The 23,186-nt window shown below is 49.6% G+C and overlaps 2 protein-coding genes across 2 annotated transcripts in view; one reads left to right on the forward strand and one right to left on the reverse strand.

The window, feature by feature from the left end:
• Nucleotides 1-522: 522 nt before the first annotated feature.
• On the forward strand, nucleotides 523-2,356 carry LOC142573987 (uncharacterized). The gene is made up of 2 exons (XM_075683187.1): nucleotides 523-889; nucleotides 1,957-2,356. Exons 1-2 carry the CDS (start codon nucleotides 593-595, stop codon nucleotides 2,329-2,331), a joined length of 672 nt encoding a protein of 223 aa, XP_075539302.1. The 5' UTR covers nucleotides 523-592; the 3' UTR covers nucleotides 2,332-2,356.
• Nucleotides 2,357-7,484: 5,128 nt separating this feature from the next.
• The window catches only part of LOC142575854 (telomerase-binding protein EST1A-like), a 98,302-nt gene continuing 82,600 nt past the window's right edge, over nucleotides 7,485-23,186 (reverse strand). Inside the window, exons 17-19 of the mRNA XM_075685555.1 lie at nucleotides 12,938-13,149; nucleotides 12,373-12,454; nucleotides 7,485-11,523 (exon numbers count right to left, since the gene is read on the reverse strand). Coding sequence (XP_075541670.1) covers nucleotides 11,393-11,523; nucleotides 12,373-12,454; nucleotides 12,938-13,149 — 425 coding nt within the window. The 3' untranslated portion in view covers nucleotides 7,485-11,392. The remainder of the gene's footprint in view (nucleotides 11,524-12,372; nucleotides 12,455-12,937; nucleotides 13,150-23,186) is intronic.

Below are 23,186 nucleotides of genomic sequence, written 5' to 3' on the forward strand. Positions count from 1 at the left end.
GAAAACGAGCTTCTTCCGTCGCCTTTCCTCTGCTGTTGCTACTGCCCGCAGCAGCAGCAGCAGTGGGAAAGTGGAAGGAAGAGGCAAAGAAAGCTTCGCTTTAAAACCGGTTACAAAGCACTGCTACGACAAAGTGGTCTGACAAGTCATGGGCGAAAGCCCACAAGCTAATGTTCTTCGCTTCTACACGAGGCCCGTGTCTCTTTCATAAACTTTCTGGCATTAACCTCTCGCTCGATATGCGACTATGGGGTTTGACAACGACGGCCAACGCCACCCAAGGCGTAGCCGCACCCACATGTCTGGCCCTCCTTTCCATGAGCACCTCTCTCGGCACCCTTTGTTCAGCTATTCAGTTCCAGGAATGCCACACCACTGGCACACTCGTTCCCCGCCCACTGTCACTCGGCTCACTATTTGCTCTTGGCCCCGCCCAGATTTCAAGGGGCTAAAAAGGCCCGCGGCAGGCGCAAAATTTCAGACCTCTCTCTGCGAGTCGTTGCTATCAGGTGGCACCCATCTTCTCGGCTATCACGCCACACCATCGCGTGAGGTACGCAGGTTAGCCATCGTCACCCCGAAGAAGCGAGAAATGATTCGGGCGGCCCGTCAGTCTGCCATGCCTTGCTGCTTGTTTCGTGCGGCGACGTTGATAGTCATCGCGTTCCTTCACCTGGGCGCAGCAGCCTCGGTCGCCCGTCCAGCCGCCAAGGGCAATGGAAGCACTCCTGTATTCGACGCTGCCAGGGACGCTGACAACCACGTGTTTGCCGGCAACGCCAAGAGATCCGCCCGCAGCGGAGCCGACGGTCGGGAAGAATTCGCCGGCCAGGAGCGGCTCGCCAGTTACACTTCCGCCATCGCCTCTTACAACTCAACCGGGGCTCTGGTAAGTCAACCGAAGCATCGCGGTGCTAACCATTCCGTTTCTTCTTTTGTTTTTGTTGTTGCGTGAGTGAAGCAGGCAGGGGTCATATAGCGCTGTGTCGAAAAGAAGACGTGCCGACCAGGCTTGTGCGATGCAGCGATCTGCCTCTGAGCTCGGCAGGAGATCGAGGAGTTATGCCGTAATGGTTACAGTACACTGAAAGCTAGGCCAAGCGAATGAGTTGGAAATGCGTAAAAACTGCGGGACCACTCGGACAAGTCGCACTGTGTTACTTCGAAAATCTTGATTTGCAGTTCAGCTCTACCTCTACGGTCAGTTTACACAGATAGATCCTTCTATGTGAAGTCTTCTATTTTCGTTAATTCTGCGATGAGAGGTTGGTTTAAAAGATGTTTCTTTTGCCGCGATTGAACACACACAAAAGGAAGACACATAAAGACAACAAGGGCGGCACTTCCAACTGATTTAATTTGGGCTGTGACCCATGGGTCACATATTCACAGCCCAAATTAAATCAGTTGGAAGTGCCGCCCGTGTTGTCTTTACGTGTCTTCCTTTTGTGTGTGTTCAATTGCGGCAAAAAACATGTCTTTCAGCAAGCACCTCTGTTGCAAGAGAGGTTGGTTTGTAGTGATACGTTAAAATTTGCATTGGGGCAATTCGTCGCTCAATAAAAGTTCAGGAAACTCGTCTTTCCAATATGCTGCAGTCAATCTCAAGCCGGCGTCGCTACTGGTTGTTTCATTCTCGCCTCTTTTCTATAAAAAAACACGCGTCTTGTTGTTTTATGTTACAAATCTTATCTCGCGTAAAATAGGACAATTCTCGTCCGGCGGAAGTGCAAGAGAGACCAGGCACGTACCGGGAAGTTTTTTTCGGGGGGGGGGGGGGACCCAATGGAACATTTCTATGCAAATGCGGAGGGGGCTTACCTTTACTAGTATAAATGTGAATAGTGCTCTCCGTTCGCCATAAAGACGCGTAAACACGGAAAAGACAAATGAAATTACTTGATTTCATTTGTCTTTTGAATTTCACTTTCTCTCTTTTTTTCTTTTGCCTCGCAGCTACGGCGCAAGCGAACCCACCATCACCACCACCATCACATCCACGCCGGCCACTACGACCGAGGTGACGTCAGTTTGCCCCAGCAGTTCGACAACGCCCTGTATAGGGCCGTCGGCTTTCTGGACTCCAACACCTGCGTGTCGAGGCTCGTGTGCGAGGTTGTGGCCCGCCGCGGGGCGCGCAGCTTCATCGGCACAACCATCGGAAGCATATTCGCGGGACTGTCGCACGCGCCCCCTTCGAGTCCCGCCCACGCCCTCTGGCGCGCCGCAGCCATAGGCAAGCACGGCTGGCTGCCCGTGTGCTCGAGCGCCTTTCCCCAGTGCTCGTCCCCCTTGTCTACCGTCTTTTCGATACTCAATGTCATTGGATAACGTTCTCGATCAATAAAAGTGTGTTTTGAAAGGAAACTTGAAGTTGGAAAAAACAACGCTCTTGCGGACCACTTCCATGCTAATGGAAGTCGGCTCCCCTGCAGTGCTGTTTTCCTTTATGCGAAGCATACTAGCCGCACAACCACGCTCTTCCTTGCTGCGCCGCGCGCGGCCGCGTAGCTACCATATGACGTCATAACAGCTGCAAAAGCGGAGGCTCAACTCGTGCGCTCGCTTGCGGCCGCGTAGCTACATAGCCGGGTCTCAGCTCGTGCGCTCGCCTGCGTGAGTTGTTTCTTCGTTTAGCCGAACCAAATATAGCCAAGCAACAGCAGTTCACCAGGCTAATCAGAGGTTCAATAACTAAAATAAAGGCTAGTATGCTTCGCATCCTGGGCTTAACCTTAGCTAAGCCACAGACATTTTTTTCTCCGTGACCTCTAGATGCATGCCCGTTGACGCGTCGGCTGGAATAGTATGGCGCAAAACGCGCGAACAGGCGGAACGCACGGACACAATGGCACACCGCCGATGCGCGTGTCCTTTCGCAGTGGTCAGGCGACGCTCCGTCCTGGGCGGGAGCGTCGATCGCGAAATGCATTAGCATCGAAAAGGGCGTCGCTACAAAATGGTGGCTCTGATTTTAATCCGTACTCCGAGCGGGCGATTACGCCAGCAGAAAAGGGGCAGTAAGAACGTCCTGCAAAAGTTAACCGAAATCAGAGAGCATGCGACTGCCGAGCTTTCTACCCAGAGTAAACCAAAATTTGTGCACCTGTGTGCGACGTGTAGCGTTTCTCGCTTGCAAATTTAGCGTGCAGAACTTTGCAAGACGATATGGCAGACCATATTGTCTACAGGACTCGGCATTTGGTGTGAGCATTGTAAATCCGTATATAAAACGGATACAGCCTGCGAAAAGATTACATCAAGCTTTTTAGTGGTTTTGCGAGTGTTCTAGTCAAATGTAGGCAATATAATAATTCACGAAAGGGATAGCTAGGTACGAGTGAATTTTGTGCCACTTTCACTGTTCTTCGGAACACACAAAATTAAGCGTTATGGTTTTCTTTTATGTAGGCACTGGGAGGCACGCGAAGACCACCTGTGCAAATGAGTAATGCGGTCAGGGTGGTGTTGCGGCTAGGCTGGCGTTCAGGGCATGGAATCCACCAAGCTCATCGACTACGACGTCAAGTTGTAGAAAATGAAGGAAAATGGGTTTATTTAGCTTAGTTGCACGGCTCCAGTGCGGAAGCCCACTCCATGCAGGAGCAAGTTAACGTCTCAGTTCACATCAGGACCCTCTGTCCTCACTCGGAAAGTATCGGCTTTTAATCTCCTCGTAATCCCTAGGCGAGTCAATTAGGGAATCTCAAGACTCTCCAGCAGCAAATAACCATGGTCGACTCCGTTGCAATACCACGCCCAGGCAACTCCGCCTCGAAGAAACTGGTTTGGAATTCATGGCAAAAAGAAATCATCCGGCGACACCTGGTTCATTCGTCGTTGCCCACCCCGTCCTTCGTTCAGTCAGCAAGGTCAAGCGCCGCCTGAGGGCATTTCGTGGAATCTTGCAGCAGCCTGTTTGCATTCTTTCTGGACGGCTGGATAAGTGCCGAGGGATAGGTGGTGATTTGACTCCTCTAATTAGGAGCCCTTGTCCATTCGTTGACCGTGTTCCCTGTCAATCATCCTTTTCTCCTGTTTCTAGGTAATAGGGGTGTGGGGGGGGGGGGGGGAGCGCTTTTAGTCATTGTCCACGCCACGCTGACGTCTGGTTAGGAGGTGGATGGTTTGACATGTGCCAAATGGTCAATTAACACCCTTGGTGGTGTTGCGACGTAACAGGGGGCACAAAGTGAAATGATAATTATGGCTGTCGGCAGCCCAAATAACTAAAGTTGACTAATCAACTTCATGTTCACTGCAGTTAGTGGGTATGTTTGTACTGCAAAGTTAGATGGAGTCGTGTTTCTACAGTTCTACAGGCAGTATCTGTTGGAAGAATTCTACTAGCGTGTCTGTGCTCCGAGATATCCGACTCCAAATTTTAATTGTCGTTCGCATAATTGCGCATGCAAGAGAGGATTGGCGCAAAGCTCCTCCCTGGTGTGACGCGGCTGTTGCGTGCGGCGTTTAATCTGACAACGGGGCGGAGGCATTGGCAAATATGATAACTGTCCCCAGAATGGAGACCTGGGAGTCAGTCCGCACTTTACCTGCATGTACAATCTTGGCATTTCAGAACCGGATCTTCCCCTCTGGTTACCCTCCCTGCTTTTCCCCTTTCTTCTGTATCGCTCTTTTTGACATTTCAGTAAGTGAGATAAAAGCCAAGGAAAGACAGGGAGGTTAACTAGAGGACATCTCCGTTTGGCTACCCTGTACTCTGGAAAGGAAAAATGGATACGAAAGTTGAGAGAGAAAAAAACTCAGTGCCCTTTCACTCCCTGAAGAAGGATGACTAGCGAAGCTGTGTATGATGTATCATTCGCGGTGCTGGTCGCATTCTACGTTGGAATCTGCAGATAAGGATGGCCCGCTTGCCGCGATATCCTTCTTTATTTTGCCACCCCCTGATTGGCTGCTTAGCGCGCAAAAAAGCGCGTCGCTGAAAGAATAAACGTCATTGTCTTCCTGGCGCTGCGTGGGTCGTCTGTACCTTGGGTTGGTCGTCCTGCCACCGTCGGCGTCTTGCCGTCGAATACGTAACAATGCAGGGCCCCTTAATGGCGTATTGCGCCTCCGCCGCGGGTCGGCCCGGCATCGCACTATCTTCGGGATCGGCCCACGTATGGGTAGTGCCTACAGGGGTATAGAATTTCGTTCATGCGTTCTTTGAGTCGAGCGTCGCTTACTGCGTCAGGAAGCACGATACACACCGCGGGATTCATATATATCCGATAAATAATTTAATAATAGCATTATTTTACCGAGCGATTTCGGTTTCTGGGCTTCGGGTCATGCTATGACGTCGTATAGGAGAGGAAACGCAACGCGGCTTGGTCACGTGGGTCACAAAAATAGTGACTCAAAACTATGCTGCGTCGTCTGCTCGCGCACACGCGTGCTCTGCCTGCAGAGGTAAACAACTGGCCACTCGAAGTGCATGTCGCGATTATAATTATTGCGAAGAGCGACAACAACGGTAAGAAAATATTGCGGCTTGGAAGCGTCGGTGATTCATTCCGAAGCGCCGTCAGCTTTAGCTTTGAAGTGAACCGGAGGAGGCCTAGCGACGATATTTATTTTATTCTGTAAAACTATAGCATTTATTTCTTTGCACTCGGCATTCGGGCAGCAAAACAGAACTTTTCCTCATCAAAATTAAGCATGGTTGCCGGACATCATCAGCCATACTTAGCGAAGCACGTTCGAATATTTAGGTATAGCATGTTTTTATTGCGTCGTTCCGTTGAGAACAGACCCACGTTAACCAGCACATACGTAGCGGTAATACGAGGGCCGGATCACGGTGCATATATGAGCCGATCAAACATACTAGTGTTGTCTGTGGTGCCGCGAGCACCGGCGCAACCCAGTTCCGTGAGACTACGCTCCCTCGCATCGGCGATTTGTATGGGCAGTGAAAGTCAGCCCCCCTCCAACCACCACTGACTTGCGACATGCATCCGAGTCGAGCGTTATGACCGCCAATCAGCACCGGCCCGATTCATGCGTCACTCCCGCCGAGAGGCAATGACGGTGCTCTTTAATTAATTTCATAGTGTTTGCGCATACGTTTCCCTTGACTGCAGAGAAACTTCTGCACTAAGATTTCCTCTCTATGTTTAAGTATTAATACTACCGTGCCTCAATACTTCTGAAGTTTGTCATTCGCTTTTTTAAAATTATTTAGACGATTTCTTGTTGCATTATTTTAATTATTTAAGGGTTTCCAGCCAGAGTACAATGACTGTGCTTACAGTGGGAGGCTTTTCTGCGTACAGCTGTACCTACCAGTGTTGTTACAAAAATTCGCAGACTCTCTCGAAAGGTGAAGCATCGATTGCTATAGCAAATTAAACGGCTATACCAAGTAAGGATATTAGTCTTATCGGCCGTATAAACTTGCAATAATTAACAAGCATGGTGTCTCGCGCACCCAGGCAAACACTGCATGGCACTCGGTGACCGCGGGCACTCGCTGTCTTTTGCTCCAATTAACGCGAAGTGAGCGGCGAGAACACAGCGCACACGAAGCTATCAGCCCTCGGCCGCCATTCTATGACGACCCATTGAACTACCCGTTCTTCGCGCTTCTTCATTGGCCAACAAAGCCGCGCCGCCATTATCGCCTGGATGGGGCACTCAGCGCGACGAACGACAGAAAATGAATAATGGACCGTTACAGATTACTCCCACTCGGAGATCCCTTGCCTTATCGGCGTTTCTACAGAACGTGCCAGCGGCCGCTACCAGCCTTCGATTCAAAGCCCAACGCCCGCCATAGAAGCCCGCTAGCGTAAGGAAATGTTCTTATCGTTTTTAAGCGCCTGCTGCTTGCGCAAGCCGCCAGCCGTTGCACAAAATCAAAGGCTTGCAGCGCCCCACCGTCACGCTAACGAAACGTTCACTGCTAAAACTGTTAGGCCACTGCTTGAGCGCGCGTACGTCGACGGAGAGGATGGTATGGCGTCGATAGCTGCATTAAAGAACGCAAAAAAAACGATGAAAAACGAAAAGGAAAATCTTTCGCCGTGCTTCGGTGTCGCGTAGGGGGTTTGCAGTGGTCTACCCAGCATCAATTTACACATACTTGCACTGGCGGGTCAATGTCGGTCGCGAGAGTGGACAATCGTTATAACTGATGGATACACATAAGCGCAGCTTCTCCTTAAACTTCGTTATAGCGAGGTTTTACCGTATTGTTATTGCAATAATTTGTACAGACTGTCGCACACTGCAGCCGTGACGGTATATTAATGCAATCATCCACCCTTTGCAATGCGTAGAGTCCGGTCATTCTGCATACTTCCTGTACAACACTTATGGCATTCATAAAGGTTCCATATCAATTCTACATTTTAAAGGAATAATACAGAAAATGCATGGAATTAATGGATTGCATGTAGCGCATTTCAGAAATAGAGACAGGAAGCAAAAGGACACAAACTTCTTCAAATGTAGGCAAGACAAAGACAAGCAAAGGTTGTAATAGAAACTGTTTTTAATGACCATCACATACGACCTAAAAGTGCTTGGATTTCACTGTGACAGGACTCACATGCACATACTCACAAAGAGAAAGAGAGAACTAATGGCAGCATTGAAATGTGTAACCAGGAATAAAACACGAGTCTCACTCACATTGCGAGTGTGGCAGGAGGTAAAGTAAGGCAACATGTAGCCCTTAAAGAAAGAAAATGGCCAACAAAACAGGGAACGACATTAAGTCAGGAGACACTGTACCACTAAAAAGGTTGGTTCACAAGCGGGGTGGAAACATGCCTTGTACTCTGCGCTGAGCATGATGAGAGAGGACACCAAAAGCAACACAATAACAAATGCAGCTCCACAATTTAAATCAACACCAAAATAGACTGCGTAAAAGCTAGCACACGTAAGTGATTACCGAGATTATAGTAGTGGTATTGCCAAGACAATGTCCCACATTTTCTTTTAGCAGCTACACTCGAGTGTACGCAACTGCAATACTTACAGGCTGCTATACAAGAAAAGGTTGCCAGTGTGGATATGCTGTCTTCACTTTGTGGATTTTATTATGAACTTGCAGCACTAAAGCACTGTTTTCAGGTTTCCACAAGGCATTGCAGCATGAAAATTAGAGACCACGTCATCATTTAGTGCATGCACATCACCTTTGGAATTTAGACAACCTTTATTTGTATATATATATATATATGCATATCTTTGTGAAAAGGGAACAAATGGTTAATTGTTCCATCAATGCTGACCGACTTTTTGCCCATATTCTTGGGAGTGAGTAAAATAACAATGTCTACAAGGCATCTGGGATGGTCCAAAAAGCATGAAGCTTTAGTACAGTTTTCCTGCTGTTATTGCAAGACAGAGGGCCGCATTCGAGGGGTGTACAAAGTCGCATATGGATTGAAAAAAGTGGCGCATCAAATGTAGGTAAGCTTGGGTTTCTGCAACTCTGGCCAAGCGGTAAAGGCGAACAATAGAAGCACCACTCGGAACACCGACAACAACGAGGACACCAATACACCTGCCTCTAGACAATAAGAACACCAGTCTCTGGTTTCCGAGGTGTTCCCGTAACACATACCACCACCAGCAGTGATGGGAATGAATCTTGTTTCCCATAACCACTTTGTACCTGCTGCACTGCCGACTTCGAGCCAGTATCCCAAGCATGAGTATCAAAGTGAAACATTGTGTAGTAGTGAACTTCTTTTGAACGAGCAATGAGGAAGAGAAAAAAAATACGAAGAAATGTGCACGAGATGAAGAAGCACAACTGCGAGCACTGTGGAAGTCAAACCTAGACTGAATTCCAGCTTTAACATGCATATAACGAAAAATGGCAATCAGCGAAAGCACGTGCTGTCACCTTGCAATTGCTACCTCTTAACAACCACATGCCCAAAACAACCACACATAAACAGCTGCAAAAGACAAGTTTATTTCAAATATTTTCAGACCAATGTTGTGCCGTTACTCTTACAAACATAGCCAAAGCGGAAAAAGATGATAATCTGACGACTCGACAGCTGCGTGCGGTTAACCACAAAACCCTTGTCTCAAACTGTGATTGACACAGCGAAATGCAAGTGACGCAATTGCTGCAGCTACAGCCGTTTCTTCTTGTATTCGTACCACCGTGTAACCACCACAATGCTCGCCAAAGTTTACGCACAGCTACAGAACTCGCATAGTTGTGTACTACTACATGAAATGTTGATGACATAGCATATGCTTACAATGTGTATTTCACACAATGAAAAGTAATGAAAAGCACAACACAAAAGACAAACAGAAAAAAATTGAAGCTAAAAAAGAAAGCTTGCTTTGCACATACGGCAAAAATCCATCCATCTGGTAGAGCAGGGCAAGACAACGTCACCACATCACTCAAGAAAAAACACAAAAGCTAGCAACAACGAAAAAAAGAAAAATGGAGGTAGTAAGACATGGCATGATATGATGAAAACACAGAGACAAAAAGCTATTCGCTTTCACATAGAGTACACATGAGAACACGAGTTGTATCACAACCTCAACATGACTGCACAATTAACACACCACCAGTCAAATTGAACTGAAGTATGGCACCTTGGAGTGCAAAAGAGGAACATGTACACAATGAATTCCATTTTCAATAAAATACTTACAGACACACCTTTTGCTCTTTTTGTTTTCTCACCCAGTTTATATGTATGCAAGATTCAACATCACACACATCACAATAAGCCTGCCATAAATGAATGGGAACCATGGCCAAGAACACCTTTTATTCACATGAGAAAAAAAAAAAAATCACAGAGCTAATATTAATACCATAGAGAATATCGCTGAACGAGATTTCAGCTGAAGACCAGAAACAGCTTGCATGAAGCATTTTACGCATGGGTAACTTTACCTATGGTTACGCAGCTGTGTGCAAGTCACAGCAAGGAAGCTTTTAAAAGACAGAAGAGAGACACTCGCCTGTGACATTTTACTACAGTAACTTGACAATGTCTGCTTACTGTCTGCTGAGGGAAGCTTTTTACAACTGTGTGTAAATTTACGCACAGGTAAAACGCTGTGCATGCAGCCTCTGGAGTTTATGCTGAAGAAATAAAACCTGTACTGTTAAAAGTAATAAAATGTAGTGAACATTACACAAGAAAAACAAGCTCGCTAATACAAACAGGTATTTAATGCAGTCTACGGCTGTGTTGCATTGCTCTTAGATATGCTACAAGTTTGCACTATGTTATCTTCTGACAAATGCATTCTTGAATTCCTAAGAAACCGCCTCAAAGATGTGAAGGTATTCATAGTTCCCTGTAGTGATCTAAGAGTGAGCGAGATATAGAGGAAAAGGTGCATTCCCGACAAAGCATTCTTGCCCACCGGGCCCAAACTGTCGTCACAATCAACTGGTTCTGAACGTGCGACCACAGTGAGTAGCCTTGAACATACTGCCATTGTGTTCTCGGAAAACATACAAACATGGTTCTTCTGCAGCATAACCACCTCAGATCTTCATTCACCAGTGGCAAAAATATAGTACAATTACATTTACCATGGGGCTTTCCCACTTGCTTCACACAAACTTCTTCCTCTTGCATGTGTACGCTACTCTCTACGACTGTGCTACTCCTGCAAGACTGTTGGCAGGCGCTTCTCACATGCCAAGGAGTTGTCTTAGCACTCATAAGGCGCCTCCAGCAGCTGCGGCTTTTCATCAACTCAAGTGTGAGGACTAGGGGCAGTAAAGTGATGTAGCAAAAAGTCAAGTCCCTCTATCCTTCCTGTTCATTTGCATGCTTTATTACTGAAACAGATAGCCTCTCAACAATCAAAAAACTGTCTCTTTTGCAGATAACTTTGTTAACACGGTAGCAGAGAATGCAGTCTGTGGCTGGATCCTGTGCTCTCCTGTTCTCATCCTGGTTGATGATGATCAATCAAGGAGGCGCACTACAAGAGACTGCAGAAAAAAAATAAGAAAGAGACGAAGCACAAGGAAAAAAATGCTGCCATTCTGCTGCAGCTAGTACGAGCCTGTGCACAGATCTCGTGCGTGCCTCGTGAAACAGCCGAGAGTTAATTTCTTCTCTTGCCAACCCCCCTCAAAAATGTTATAACAGACATTGCATCATCTCCTTAAAGGGGCCCCCTAGTGGAAGCAAAACTAGGCGCCCTGTCTTCCTGGGTTTCAGTCAGCGATGTGCTTTACGGTTTAGCTGGCCAGCCTGATAGACCTGTGCTTGCAGAGCTGGAAGGAAGGGTGCACCCGAGGGCTGTTGTCCAGAGTGGGGTCGGAGGTAGCGATATCCTTCAGGTAGTTCCGGCGCAGACTTCACTGCATTGCTCGTTTGTGTTGTGGCAGAGAGGCTTTTCTCTCTCTCGTACGCTGCCCTCACGAAATGTTGGCCCAACGGAGGAAGGCTGGCAGGTCCCGTACGGGCACATTGTGTGTCAGGGCTTTCACGCACAGGTTCCGGTCCTCAGTGATTAGAACTGTTTCGCGGTATAGCTTCACCGGTGCATCTGCCAGAAGAACAAAAGTGCCTGGTAAGCACAACACTCTTTCTGCAGCTGATAATGTCAATTTTTAATATTAATTCTGGGGTTTTTACGTGCTAAAACAACAATATGATTATAAGACCTGCTATAGTGGGGGACACCCGATTAATTTTGACCACTTGTATTTCGATAGCGTGTGTCCAATGATTGGTATATGAGTATATGAGAGTTCTTGCATGTTGCCCCCATTGGAATGTAGCTACGGCAGACGAGATCAAACATGCGATATCGAGCTCAGCAGCCCAACGCCAAAGCCACTGAGATACTGAAGCAGGATGCTGAATGTAAAAAAAAACAAGCAAGGTTAACTCGCATAATGTAACAACCACAAGCCATACCTTGTTAGACTGTAGTGCTTATGAACCTGTTATGAGAGCCAATTCTTTGATCTAACATCTCAAAACATCCTACTGTCTTCAGCATTATCCATGTGCTTAGCCCCCCCCCCCCCCCCCCCCCCGACACATCATTGCTTTATAAGTACCCTAATCGCTACCAAGAACTTCAGGCTAGGTGAAAGTTCAGATTGCCTGCAGTTGCTGCATACAACTCTTTGTTTCTGCTGTGACCACTTTCTTGCCAATGCCACAAATGCCATTACACACCTAAATAGTATTAAACATTTTTTTTTTCCTAAACCAACTCGTCACTTCATTGCCTTGTCCAGTCAGTGCCCCATGTGAGGTACTTTTCATGTTGCTCAAGAACCCTTCAGTGTGAATGCAAACAAGGTTAACTGATTTTAATCAATCCCAATGTTGCTTTACATAGTTCCTGATCTCTTTACCATTCCCAGAATTATGGTATACTCACCAGGCTCCCTAGGAAGTGCATGCTCCGTACGATCATTGCAAAGCAGCAGGCAGCAAGTCAGAATTTGGTCATCATTGGTCCCCTGCAGTAAATTGAGGAAAAATGTGGTTGATTAATTGAACTTTTCATGTCCTACAGCTGCAATGTGACTGTGGATAATGAGTGACACTGTACTGGACAGCTCCGGATAAGCATTCTTTCACATGCACACAAGTTTAAATAACTTAGGTGCTTTTGCATAGCGCAACTATCAGAAGTGATATTTTTGCCCTTCATGTGTTCTTGTGCTAGTTGTACTATAGAAATCCTCTACCATGCATGTGGTTCATTTTGCCAGAAGTTTAATCTTATGGCTAAGTGCTTTTCCATAGATCGTACAGCTAAAGCTCTCTGATGCCAATAGTGCTTGTGGTCAGGATTTGAAGCTGTCTTGTGCTCAGTGGAGGAATTCCATAGCAACCGTGCCACCATGGCCAAGTCAGTCATAACAGCAAGATATACTTATCTAGACTTTTGCTCTCAATAGTACAAGCACCTGACAAATGTCTTAAGCAAGAACATGTACCTTGTAGTCTCCAAGATCTTCGCTCCGGAAGCTGATTGTGTCCAGTACGGAGCCCCTGATGGTGATCGCCCGCAGCTTTGGCTCCCGCTGGCCAAACCTTTCCTCTAGATAGGCGAGTGCCGCCCTGGCACTCGAGCCCACCTTCTCACAGTGGTCAGGGCACGGTCCCGGACGAGATCCACCTCGTGCCAGACCATGCAGCTCGTTCAAAACTGCGTACAGGTACATGATAAGTGTGAGTGAAATAAAGAACTCGAGAAGGTTTTCTTTTTGTTTTCTCTTACACAATAAATCAAGCAATAAATGTAGCACTTAAGCTATACCATTTGCACTGAGTGACTTCCTCGAAATTGTAACTATTGTAAATCCAAAGCAGCTAAATAATCAAACAATTTTAGTATGATGAAAGAAGCCCACTGCTCTCTTCAGCGTTGCTTTTGGTTTGAGAACATCAGCTCACTGCTCCTCAAAGAAGGTGCAAGTAAATGAACCCAGAAAATAAATAGGACAGCTTGAAAGTCCTGCTGACAGCTTGACAATAAGGAACTACAAATGAGTGAGATTAAAACCAAAATTTCGAACATGCCTGTAACTTAAGCTACTGAAGGTTAACATGAACGAAAAGTTCAGCATGTAGACACACATATTTATCACAATGCAGCTCCTGCAGCATGAACTGAACCTGAACCAGCAGGCTAGCTAGTGCAACAGCTGCAGCAGTCGAGAGTATGATGCAACCATCCGTTAGGAAATTACAGTCGTGTACTGTATTTTCCTAATGGATGGTTGCATCATACCCTCCACTACTGAGAAGACATGTCCCACCTGTCCCAATTAACAGATTCCGTGTTTGGCCCCTATGTAAAGAACATAGATAAGTCTTAATGCGTACAGTGACAGCCTACAGGTGAAAAAAGAAAAGAAAGAAATAATAACACTTCTTGTACAGAGCCACATGACTGAAGAGGGCTTTGTGCTAAGAGTGAGAACATTTTTCTTTTAAAATGTTTGTTTGACTCTATCTTGGTGTTACTCTATTCACTTCTTAACATCAAGGCAGGCACGTCACGTTGCTGCCTTAGCTGCTCAAGCACATTTATGCTGAGACAAAGAAACGGCAGGCAGACCCTGGCTCAGCACCGAGGAGGTAGGAACAAAGAGGCAGGATGAGTAAATGAACATAAAATCTTGAGGATTTGAAAAAAGAAAAAAAAAAGAAGGGAGGAAGAATGGGGACACGCAGGAGATGCTGGTGACAAGCACAGGCTTTTGACTTCCTCATGCCCCACCGAAACATAACAGGTCGCAACAAATCACACAAAGTTGATGAAGGAAAAACGGCACTTTTTTTTTTCAATTTCGGCAGTACTCAAGTTCTGCGGCCGGAGCCACCACCATTCAGCCGCCAAAGTTGGCTGACTCGCAGGACACGACACATTTGCGGTAAAGCCCACCTCTCGCACGCAAGACGACGACGCTTCTTCACCGACAGCGGTCGGTCAACTCGCGCTACGCGCGCGCTTTCCCGAAAGGTTGCGTCGCGCAGCAGATGCAACCAGCAGCTATGGCACACGAGAGGTCGGGACGGGTTCACAAATAGTGGCCGGGGACGGGGTGGGGGGCCACCGCTGCGTTGCGCTTTTCCATTACCACGAGGGTCATCATGAACGGACAAACGAGACAGGCCGCTGCGTTCCTTGAATAGTAGCCCCCTCTTCTCGGCCTCATCCTTTTCCGACACCCCGTGGCGAATAACAAGCGCTCGCTCGCGGCGGCTTCATTTAATCTGCGCCTTCCCGAGCGCAGCGGCGCAAGAAGCAGCCACCGCCACCACCACCACCTCGAGAGCCGCGCGCTCGGAACAAACGGGGCAAGCACCGGAGAAAACAACGAGGCGGAGAGAAAAGAGAACGGCGAACGCGAGGCGGGCACCGGTGCTTCGTTAGCCGCTCGCAAGAACGCCGTCGAAGAGGCGCGTTCGCTCACTCGCAGACACCGACACCGCCCGCCCAATGAATAAAACCCCCGCCGCCGCCTCGCTCCAACGGCAGCGGCCGACGAGAAGAAAGCGAACCGCAACGGGATGCCATTGCCCTTGGGCCGCCGCTTATAAGATCACGGCCAGGATCGTCTGAGCGGCGCCTGCCGTGTGAATTTCGGGACGCAGAGTGGACGGCGAAGTCTGGCCTGTCTCAACCGTGAGAAGAAGCTAGGATGGCAGCACGCAGGGAGAGGGGGGGGGGAGTGGGGGGGGGGGCTACAACTGCTACGGACAAAACCCGCTGCAGAATCGAATTGACGTAATTAGGGAAACATTCCTCCCTTTGTTGCACTATAAGGGTAATGCAAAAGACAATCGGCTGGCGCCGCATTTCCGTGCATAAGCCCGCGAGATGTGCCGCCTTCGGAGAAAACTTTCGCGACCAACTTTCTGCTTCACGAGTCGCAGCGTGGAGTCTGAATAGGTCAGTCCAACCTCAAAGGAGACTCGTTCCAACGCCAAAGCGAACGCTTTGTAAAACGCAAGTAAAATAAATTAATAATAATAATAAAAAAGAAAAACAATGGCGATACAGAACCGTGCTAGTGCTAAGCTGTTGCACTGCGATGAATTGACTAAACATGAACAGACGCGACGGAGAAGCCTGCTGCATCGCGGCAAGTTTTCCCGCAGCGACGCTTTCCGCAAGGTGAAAGCTCCACGAGCGAATCAAGTTGTTACCGCGTCCCCACGTTCAAGAACGTCACGACACTGTGCAAGTCTGTCGGCTTCGAGTCGTAACTTAAATAACGCAAAAATTAGTACGATGCTCGGCCACTAACACCACACGGCGCTTCCGGGAACCGCGTGTTGAAGACGTCTGCCCAGCGGTCGATTTAGGCACCACTGGCCTCCTTGAAGCCCTTGGGTTCAGCGAGAGCAGTGGAAAAGTAAACGTGTCCGCACAATAGAGATTAGTAAGAGGCGATTGGAAGATTGGTGGAAGTAGGGAAACGACAAGAAACGGAGACGTCCAAAAGCAAAGTTCGCAATAGGGGATCAGAAAATTTGGTTGTGGCAGTTCATAGGTTTTTTTTTTTTTTTTTTTAGCCTAGGTAGGACATTAGGCAGTATAATAGCAAGAGCATGGCGTCGTAACCCACCGCCCCGTTCCAAAGAGGACGCTCATAACATCCATCCATCCATCTATCCATGTTTACACAGCGCACAGCGACGCGCTGCACAATCTCGCGTAGTGCCGTGAAACGCATCAAAAGTAGTAAAGTGTGGGAGAAGGATGCTATAGCTCGGATTTTATCGCGTGCGTGGATAGCAGAAGCCTCAACCTCCCCCCCACCCCCCAAAGCAAAGCAAGAATCTCGCCCTTGGGCGTGCGAAACACTCTGGGTCCTGAAAACCGTGCGTGAGTCAAGCTTCCCTAAGCTTTGCCAACTACTGGGTTTCGGCCGTCTAACTTAACAACCTACACGTTCGTTTGAAGTTTCTCCGCACGACCACTACGTCGGACCTCGGTCAGTCCTTTCGTCAATCGAAACGCCACTGAAGCCGTGAAACAACAAAACAAAGCTAGCCTGAAAAAAGAAAGAGAAAAGAACACAACGAAACAAACAGCGGGCCCGTCGTTTCCGGGTGTCACCAGAAAATTCAGCCTTCGCACAACTGGAGACGAGACTCGACCGTGGCCCTGACCTTCCAAGTTTCAATGGGACACGGAAGAATGGAAGGGAGATACGACCTCCTTAATTGCGTAGGACACCTTTTCTGCTGCACGAAGCAAAAGGGAAGCAGCGGGAGTGGGGGTGGGGAAGAAGATGCGACGTGACACCCGCCACATGAGATAGTTTCTTTTTTTTTTCTCGTTCGAGCTAATTCGCTCAGGCGCGGAAGACGAACGCGAAGCAGGTTGCTTTAATTCGGCACGCGCGCTGCCCGCCACAGCGCACGTCCGTGTACAGTAGGTCCGAGCGGTAGCCTGTCCGGCAGGCGAACGAAACAAAGCCTCCCTTCAGTCAGCCAGCGCTGCATGCACGTTCAAGGAGAGATACAAAGGAGAACCGAAAGGGCAGCATCAAGCAGCGGCGGGCTCGTATAATGCAGGCACGCGGAAGTCCCGGGACGGCTCTGTTCTCGTCCCATTACGAGAGCTGGTAGAAGAGCGCGGCCAAAGCCGCCGCCTCTGCTCTTACGTGCGTGCGTATACAGCAGCGAAAAAAATAGAAAGATGCGCGTATCTGTACCACCTCCAGAGGGTCGCCGCGACATCGCGCAACGCGCGTGTAGTTATATGCGCGCAGCTTCGCGTGCCAACCAAGGTGGAGCGGACCGCGAAGGCTGCGTGCTATGAACCCGCAGCGCCGAACGCTGCGGCTGCAACGGACACGGTATCGACACGCCTTGCCCAGAGCCCGTTCGCGCAGGGGATACTCTCCCTACCGACAACCACCCTGGGCGAGCGCAGGTGAGCGAGCTCCTCCGCGGAGGCAAAGAGTCCCGTTTAGTCCGAGAGAGAGAGAGAGAGAGGAAAAAGAAAAGGTTCCTCGTGTTCGTAATAGCCACGAAATGGAGGAGCGGAGGAGAAGAAAGAAAAAATACCGGGAGGAGCAAATTTCAATCGGTTCCAATCGGAAATGGAGCGCAGTGGTGGTGGCGGTGGTGAAGCTCGCCATGCGTGTGTGTGTGTGCGCGCGCGCCGCTGCATGAGGTCTCCTCATCCATCACCATCACACCACGCGCGCTCGAGTTCGGATGGCGCGGAAGAGCTCTCTTCGCACTTTTGGGCTCCTTTTTTTGTCCGTTCTTCGACGAAGACAGTGCGAGAGGAAAATAGTAAAATAAAAGTACAGCGGAGAAACGTGCGACAGGTTCGGGGCGGGGCGGCGGAAGAACTGAAGACGGTGGCAGGAAGAGTAGGGAGGGATGTGGGGGGGGGGGGGGGGGCAGCTTGGCTTGTTTTCGTAGTCAGGGGCACCAAGGTTGTTGCCTCGATGGCTCCTGGTCGCCGTGGTGGTGGTGATCGGTGGCGGTCGTACGCCGGACTGTTGGCGAAGAGGAAGTGCCTCAGCCCGTCCGTTCAGAAGAGACGAAGAGTGGCGAAGAAGTAAAATGAGAAAAGGCCGCAATACGAACCGAGAAAGACGCATGCGAGGGGGGCCCAACCAAAGTGAGAATGGAAGATGCCACTCGGGAGAACACGCTAAAGACAGACGGCTGAATCGCGTGATACACCACACAGGCGCGCGCGCCCACAGCACACACACACACACACACGTGGAAGCAGGAAGAGAAACCCGCTAGAAGGGCGTTCCCTCCTTCCACCGAAGTTCTCCGAGCCGTTCCTAGTCCTGCTCCCTCCCCCCTCCCTTTTTTTTCGAGACCCTCCCCGCCGAAAACGCTGCTCCGACAAAGACCGCCGAGAGTGCAGGCGAGCGGTCATCACAGTGGGAGGCATAAACAATTATAAACGCCGTATTATCCTTTAAACGACGCGTCCGCGAGATGACCACGACGCGCCGACGGCAGCGGCGGATTGCGACATATAATCGCGTCTCACCGCTCCCGAGTCAAGGTCGTCGTCACCAACGCCGCTCGCTCTCCCGGACAGCCTTTTGTGTACTGCGTCGCGTGAGTTGCGTGCATCATTGTGTCGGCACCAGGGCGTGTTAAAGGAAATCACGCTTAGCGCGACGTTACTGCACGCACGCACCGTGCAAAAGCGATAAGGACCGCGCAACGACCGGTCGAAAGGAAAATGCTGGGCGTGCGACACGTTAAGTAGACACAAAAGACGACAGTGTGGAATGGAGAGCAAATGGGCGAGTAGATAAAATTCTAGCCGACACCGCGAGGAAGAATCGGCGTCGACCAAGCTATGTAAACGCGTTGAGAAGGCATGCGATGGGCATTTCGGGTAATCGAATTGGTGCTGAGGCACCATAATATGGAATTACAACCATTGGAATTGCGAGTTAAACTCTACCTAATAGACGCGTAAGAAACTGCGACATCGCAGGAGCTCCGCGGCTAAGCTAAGATGGCGTGAATAGTGTGATCTCGCTTCGTAATAGACCGTACTTTCCGAGCAAACACAGGCAATGTAGCGGTACTGAGCATATGAAATTGCCGACGCAATGTGGCTTCGGCTCGCGTAGGACTTGAGTAACTGGATATCTTTTGGATTTGTGCTGCAGCGGAAACGCCGAAGTATACAAGGCCTGTCATCTTCAAATTTTTCTCCGCTCCTATCAGAAATAGTAATCAACCCACGCTTCAAATATTCAAACATTTTGCATTCTTGCGGATCGTGCCTTACGCGGTCAATCTACACTTGTGGCCGACCTATGTTTAAGCATTCACTGCATTGAACATGCTGAAGCGCACAAGTGTGTTGATTTGACACGATGCCGAGCACAAAGCACCTGGCTGCCGGTGTCGCTGGGGGCTGGAAACACGGTGTACGTGAGGTGAGGCCATTTGACAGCTTTATGCAGAAACTCAAGTTTTCTACACTGACGAGGTTATAGACCTCGGATGCGACATCAAAAAGAAGAGACGCAGGGATAAGCTCACTTTAATAAACACGCTAGCAAATAAAGGGTAAGGATACGTGGGCTCCAGGGATAGGCAGCGACGCTTTGAATTATACGACTTTGTTTCATTATCTGCCGTATTAGGCACCGGCGCAGTTAACGGTGATGGCACACTACTTACGCAGCCCGTCCGTTCCTCCTTTTCCATAGCCATCTTATATACGTCCCCGGTGGAAGCCAGTGTCATCCTGGTTCGTTTGCAAGGGTTCTTGCAAGCAGTGTAGGATGCATGCGGGTACCTCACGACTTGACCCAACAACTTAACGACAGGGATGCCGAGACGCCAAACTTCCCAACCCGCGTACGAATGCGCCTCACCTCCCATAGCCGTTTACGTAAGCAGAGTCTAGACGACCACCCGGTGTCCATGCACCGAGGTTGGAATCCGGGTCCGCCATACCAGCGAGTCTCCGCTCTCTAGGTTACCTATGATTACTGCAGCATTTGAGCGCCGAGAATTATGTACTCAAGTCGCAATAATAGTACATTACTACATGTATAATTTAGCACTCGGAAACCACACTGAGATAAGAAAAGTGCACCGGATTAATTCTACAACCTGCCGTTCAAATATCGATGCTCGAATGCCTACGCAAACCGCCGTTACCAAAACGTTGCCGGAACTCGAACCCCGCAACAAGCAGCACAACACCATAGAGGTCGAGTCACAACAGTGGCTAGGGCGCACCGAATCCGAGTGCAAGGGGAGCGATTGGCTATCATGCAAGGAAACACTTCGGTTGACTTTTTTTTTTAAATATATATACACCCCAAATGCAAGACTACCAAGGAATACTCAACTTACGAAGAAGCAGGAAGAACTATAAAGCACTTTGCGCAACGTCTCAACATCCAGGCTGGCTACCCGGCGTTACGACACATAAAAAGCGATAGTTAGAAGTGCATTTACCCTCATTGGCTTGGTGCTAATATAAAGCACGTTAGGAAAAAAAGAAAGCAAGCACGACTTATCACGCAGCTAACAGTGAAATCTAGTTACCTCCGACTACCAGCGCGCGCAGCAAAGGTGCTAAGATTCCGGACGTGTTTATCTGTTCCCCATAGACGAGCGCTCGCACGTCTGGCGCGCGAGCGCTTGTATCGGTGTTTTACGTTACGACCTCGGTATCAACCGCAAGACGTGCTGCTTGCCCTGCCACCACTGGACGTCGCTCGCCGGTCAGCCGGCAGAGCCTCCTGCGGCGCTCGGTTACGATACGCTGCGGCGAACTAGCGGGCCGACGGGGCCGGAGATTTCGGGGGATGGGGGGGGGGGGGGGGAGGTTGGCACTGCCGCCGCAGCCTCAGCTGACTTTCTTCTCCAGCGGGCCGGCCAGCGCGTGAACGCGCGCGCTCCCGGCGAACAAAAGCGGTGGGGCCTGCCTGCCTTCCCCCACCGCCCGTTTAACGCTTCCGGTGTGAATGGCCGCTGCCCAGCGCTAGCGCCGCCGCCCCTACAGAAGCAGCAGCAGCAGCAGGCACCACCAAGGAGCAACGGCGGCTATTCCTCGGCCGGGCGCAGTAATAATGGCCGATGCACGGCCGTTCACTTCTTCGCTTGGAGGTCGGAGCCAGCCGCGTATCGGGCGTTCCGTGGTAACGGCCTCGATTTCGCCGCCAAGGTGAAAGTCTGCTCTCCCGAAGGAACACCTTTTTCCCCGCACTCGAACTACGCTCCGTGATATTTTGTTCGTTCGTTTCTCCCTCTTTCGGCCAGTTGAAAGTGATCTGATGCTTCTCTGGTTTCTCCCGTTTCTCGTATCACAACAGAAACGTGGGCAGCTTCTGCTCGACGGTCAACTGACCATTAACACCTTTCACAAGACGAACCGTCCCATTAGATGGCTCAGCTTCTTCGTCGCTACGAAGGGTGTGCACAGAGAGAGAGAGAGAGAGAGAGAGAGAGAGAGAGAGAGAGAGAGAGAGAGAGAGAGAGAGAGAGAGAGAGAGAGAGAGGATAACGGCCACTTTCGAAGTTAATAAGGCGTAACATGAGCGTACAACGAGCCATCCTGCACAGCACAGTCGAGCACACTGTATAACTGAGTGACAGAGAAAAAGCGTTCGTGTGCGTCCATGCGACTAACCTGCTGGCTCAAAAGTAGTGTGCAGATAAAAGGAGGGCAATGTGCCCAGCACGCATGTGTCAAGCTCTGCTTCTTCAGGTAGCACCAGTGATATCGACAGCGGCGCCAATATTCTATAGAAGATCGGACTTGGACAATCAGACTTGCCCTGCGTTGACGGACCGCGTACAGACGCGCGACGACCTCATTCCCACGACACCACGGACATTTTCCTCATCTCCTTATAAGGTAATTAATTCGACCAGAACCAGTGCACTACCCATCTGTTGGCTATAAAACTGTCGCGCGATAAGGCACGTTCGGCACTAATTACGTTACCATCGAAGAACCTCTAGCGGTATATCTCCGTTTATTCAGAGATCAGAGAGAAACGATTTTGTTTATACGCGTGCTCTTTGCTTGTGACACGTTTATAATCGCTTTCCTTTGCTAGCGCATTTTATCTGCGTCACGAGATAGTAGCCGATATCGGGCCCGCCGCTGCAAACGCGGAACGTATAGCAAACTATCGAATCGCCCCATGAATGGCAGTTGACCTAAAACGCACGACGACGCCATATGAAAAACGAAGCGATTACGCATACAGGGCGCGCGATTCGATCCGACGACACAGTCGACCGTGCTCTCAGTATCGCCATTATGGCTAGCGAGTGGCGCTTTTCTCTTAGGGAAAGCAGCTTTACTGCATAGTAATCGGGATTCTGGCTCAAGCTAATCAAGCTAATTACTTGATTACGTGCCTACATGTGCCGTTCACTTCCGCGTGGCGACACCACAGCAACGATAACAGTACAACCGGTCTCTAGGAAGCAATGGCTCTGCTTTATCAGTCTGGCTTATCCGGAGATCCACATTCATTGGGTCCTACTCGCGGTTAATAGCACGTTACTAGTCCGCATCTCTGACACGCCGGCGTCAGGAGCGATAAGCGGTCGTCGATCCCACGCACTAACACCTCCGAGACTTCCGAGTCGCCACCTCCCACAGCCGACAAGGCTCTGTTCCGTCTCCGGCCGAAGTAGGCACAGACCGCCTCGCTGTCACATCGAAAACATTCCAAGCAAAAAAAAAAAACTCCGCTCCGTGCGCCATCGAGCAATCATCAAACGAAGACGAAATTATCCACGAACAGGTTAGGTTCTTCGTCATGATCGGCCGGTCCAAACTATCACAAAAAGACAAGCTAAGGAAGGGGAATTATATGGGGAGGGGGGGGGGGGGTATGCTGGACACTACGGGGGAACGGTACGCCGCCGCCAGCAAGTGCAGCAGCGCACGCTTTGTTTTAATGGTTCCGGTAGCTGCACGCAGCAACACTTCGCTATACGCCTCCATCGCCTCCGCGAAGAACGGCGACACTCGGAGCCCGAGGAAAAAAAACAAAAAAAGCAGAGAGAGCGCGAGGATGAAGCCGCTCTGAGCCAAAGGGACCATAAAACCCGCGTCGCTCTCGCTCTCTACGCCGTCTACGATATAAAACCCCCAGGGCGAACTCGAATGCGCGTTTTCCCCTTCACGGACGCGTGATGAGCCTCACCCCTTCAAAAGATTTCTCCGCCGCGGGCCCGCCGCTT

The sequence above is a fragment of the Dermacentor variabilis genome, chromosome 3, assembly GCF_050947875.1.
Source record: "Dermacentor variabilis isolate Ectoservices chromosome 3, ASM5094787v1, whole genome shotgun sequence".
Lineage (NCBI taxonomy): Eukaryota > Metazoa > Arthropoda > Arachnida > Ixodida > Ixodidae > Dermacentor > Dermacentor variabilis.

Bases quoted from the DNA above. Each gene is read 5' to 3' on its own strand.
- LOC142573987 (XM_075683187.1), top strand. From the start codon at position 593: ATGATTCGGGCGGCCCGTCAGTCTGCCATGCCTTGCTGCTTGTTTCGT. The intron at 890-1,956 runs GTAAGTCAACCG...TTTGCCTCGCAG, and splicing joins ACAACTCAACCGGGGCTCTG to CTACGGCGCAAGCGAACCCA.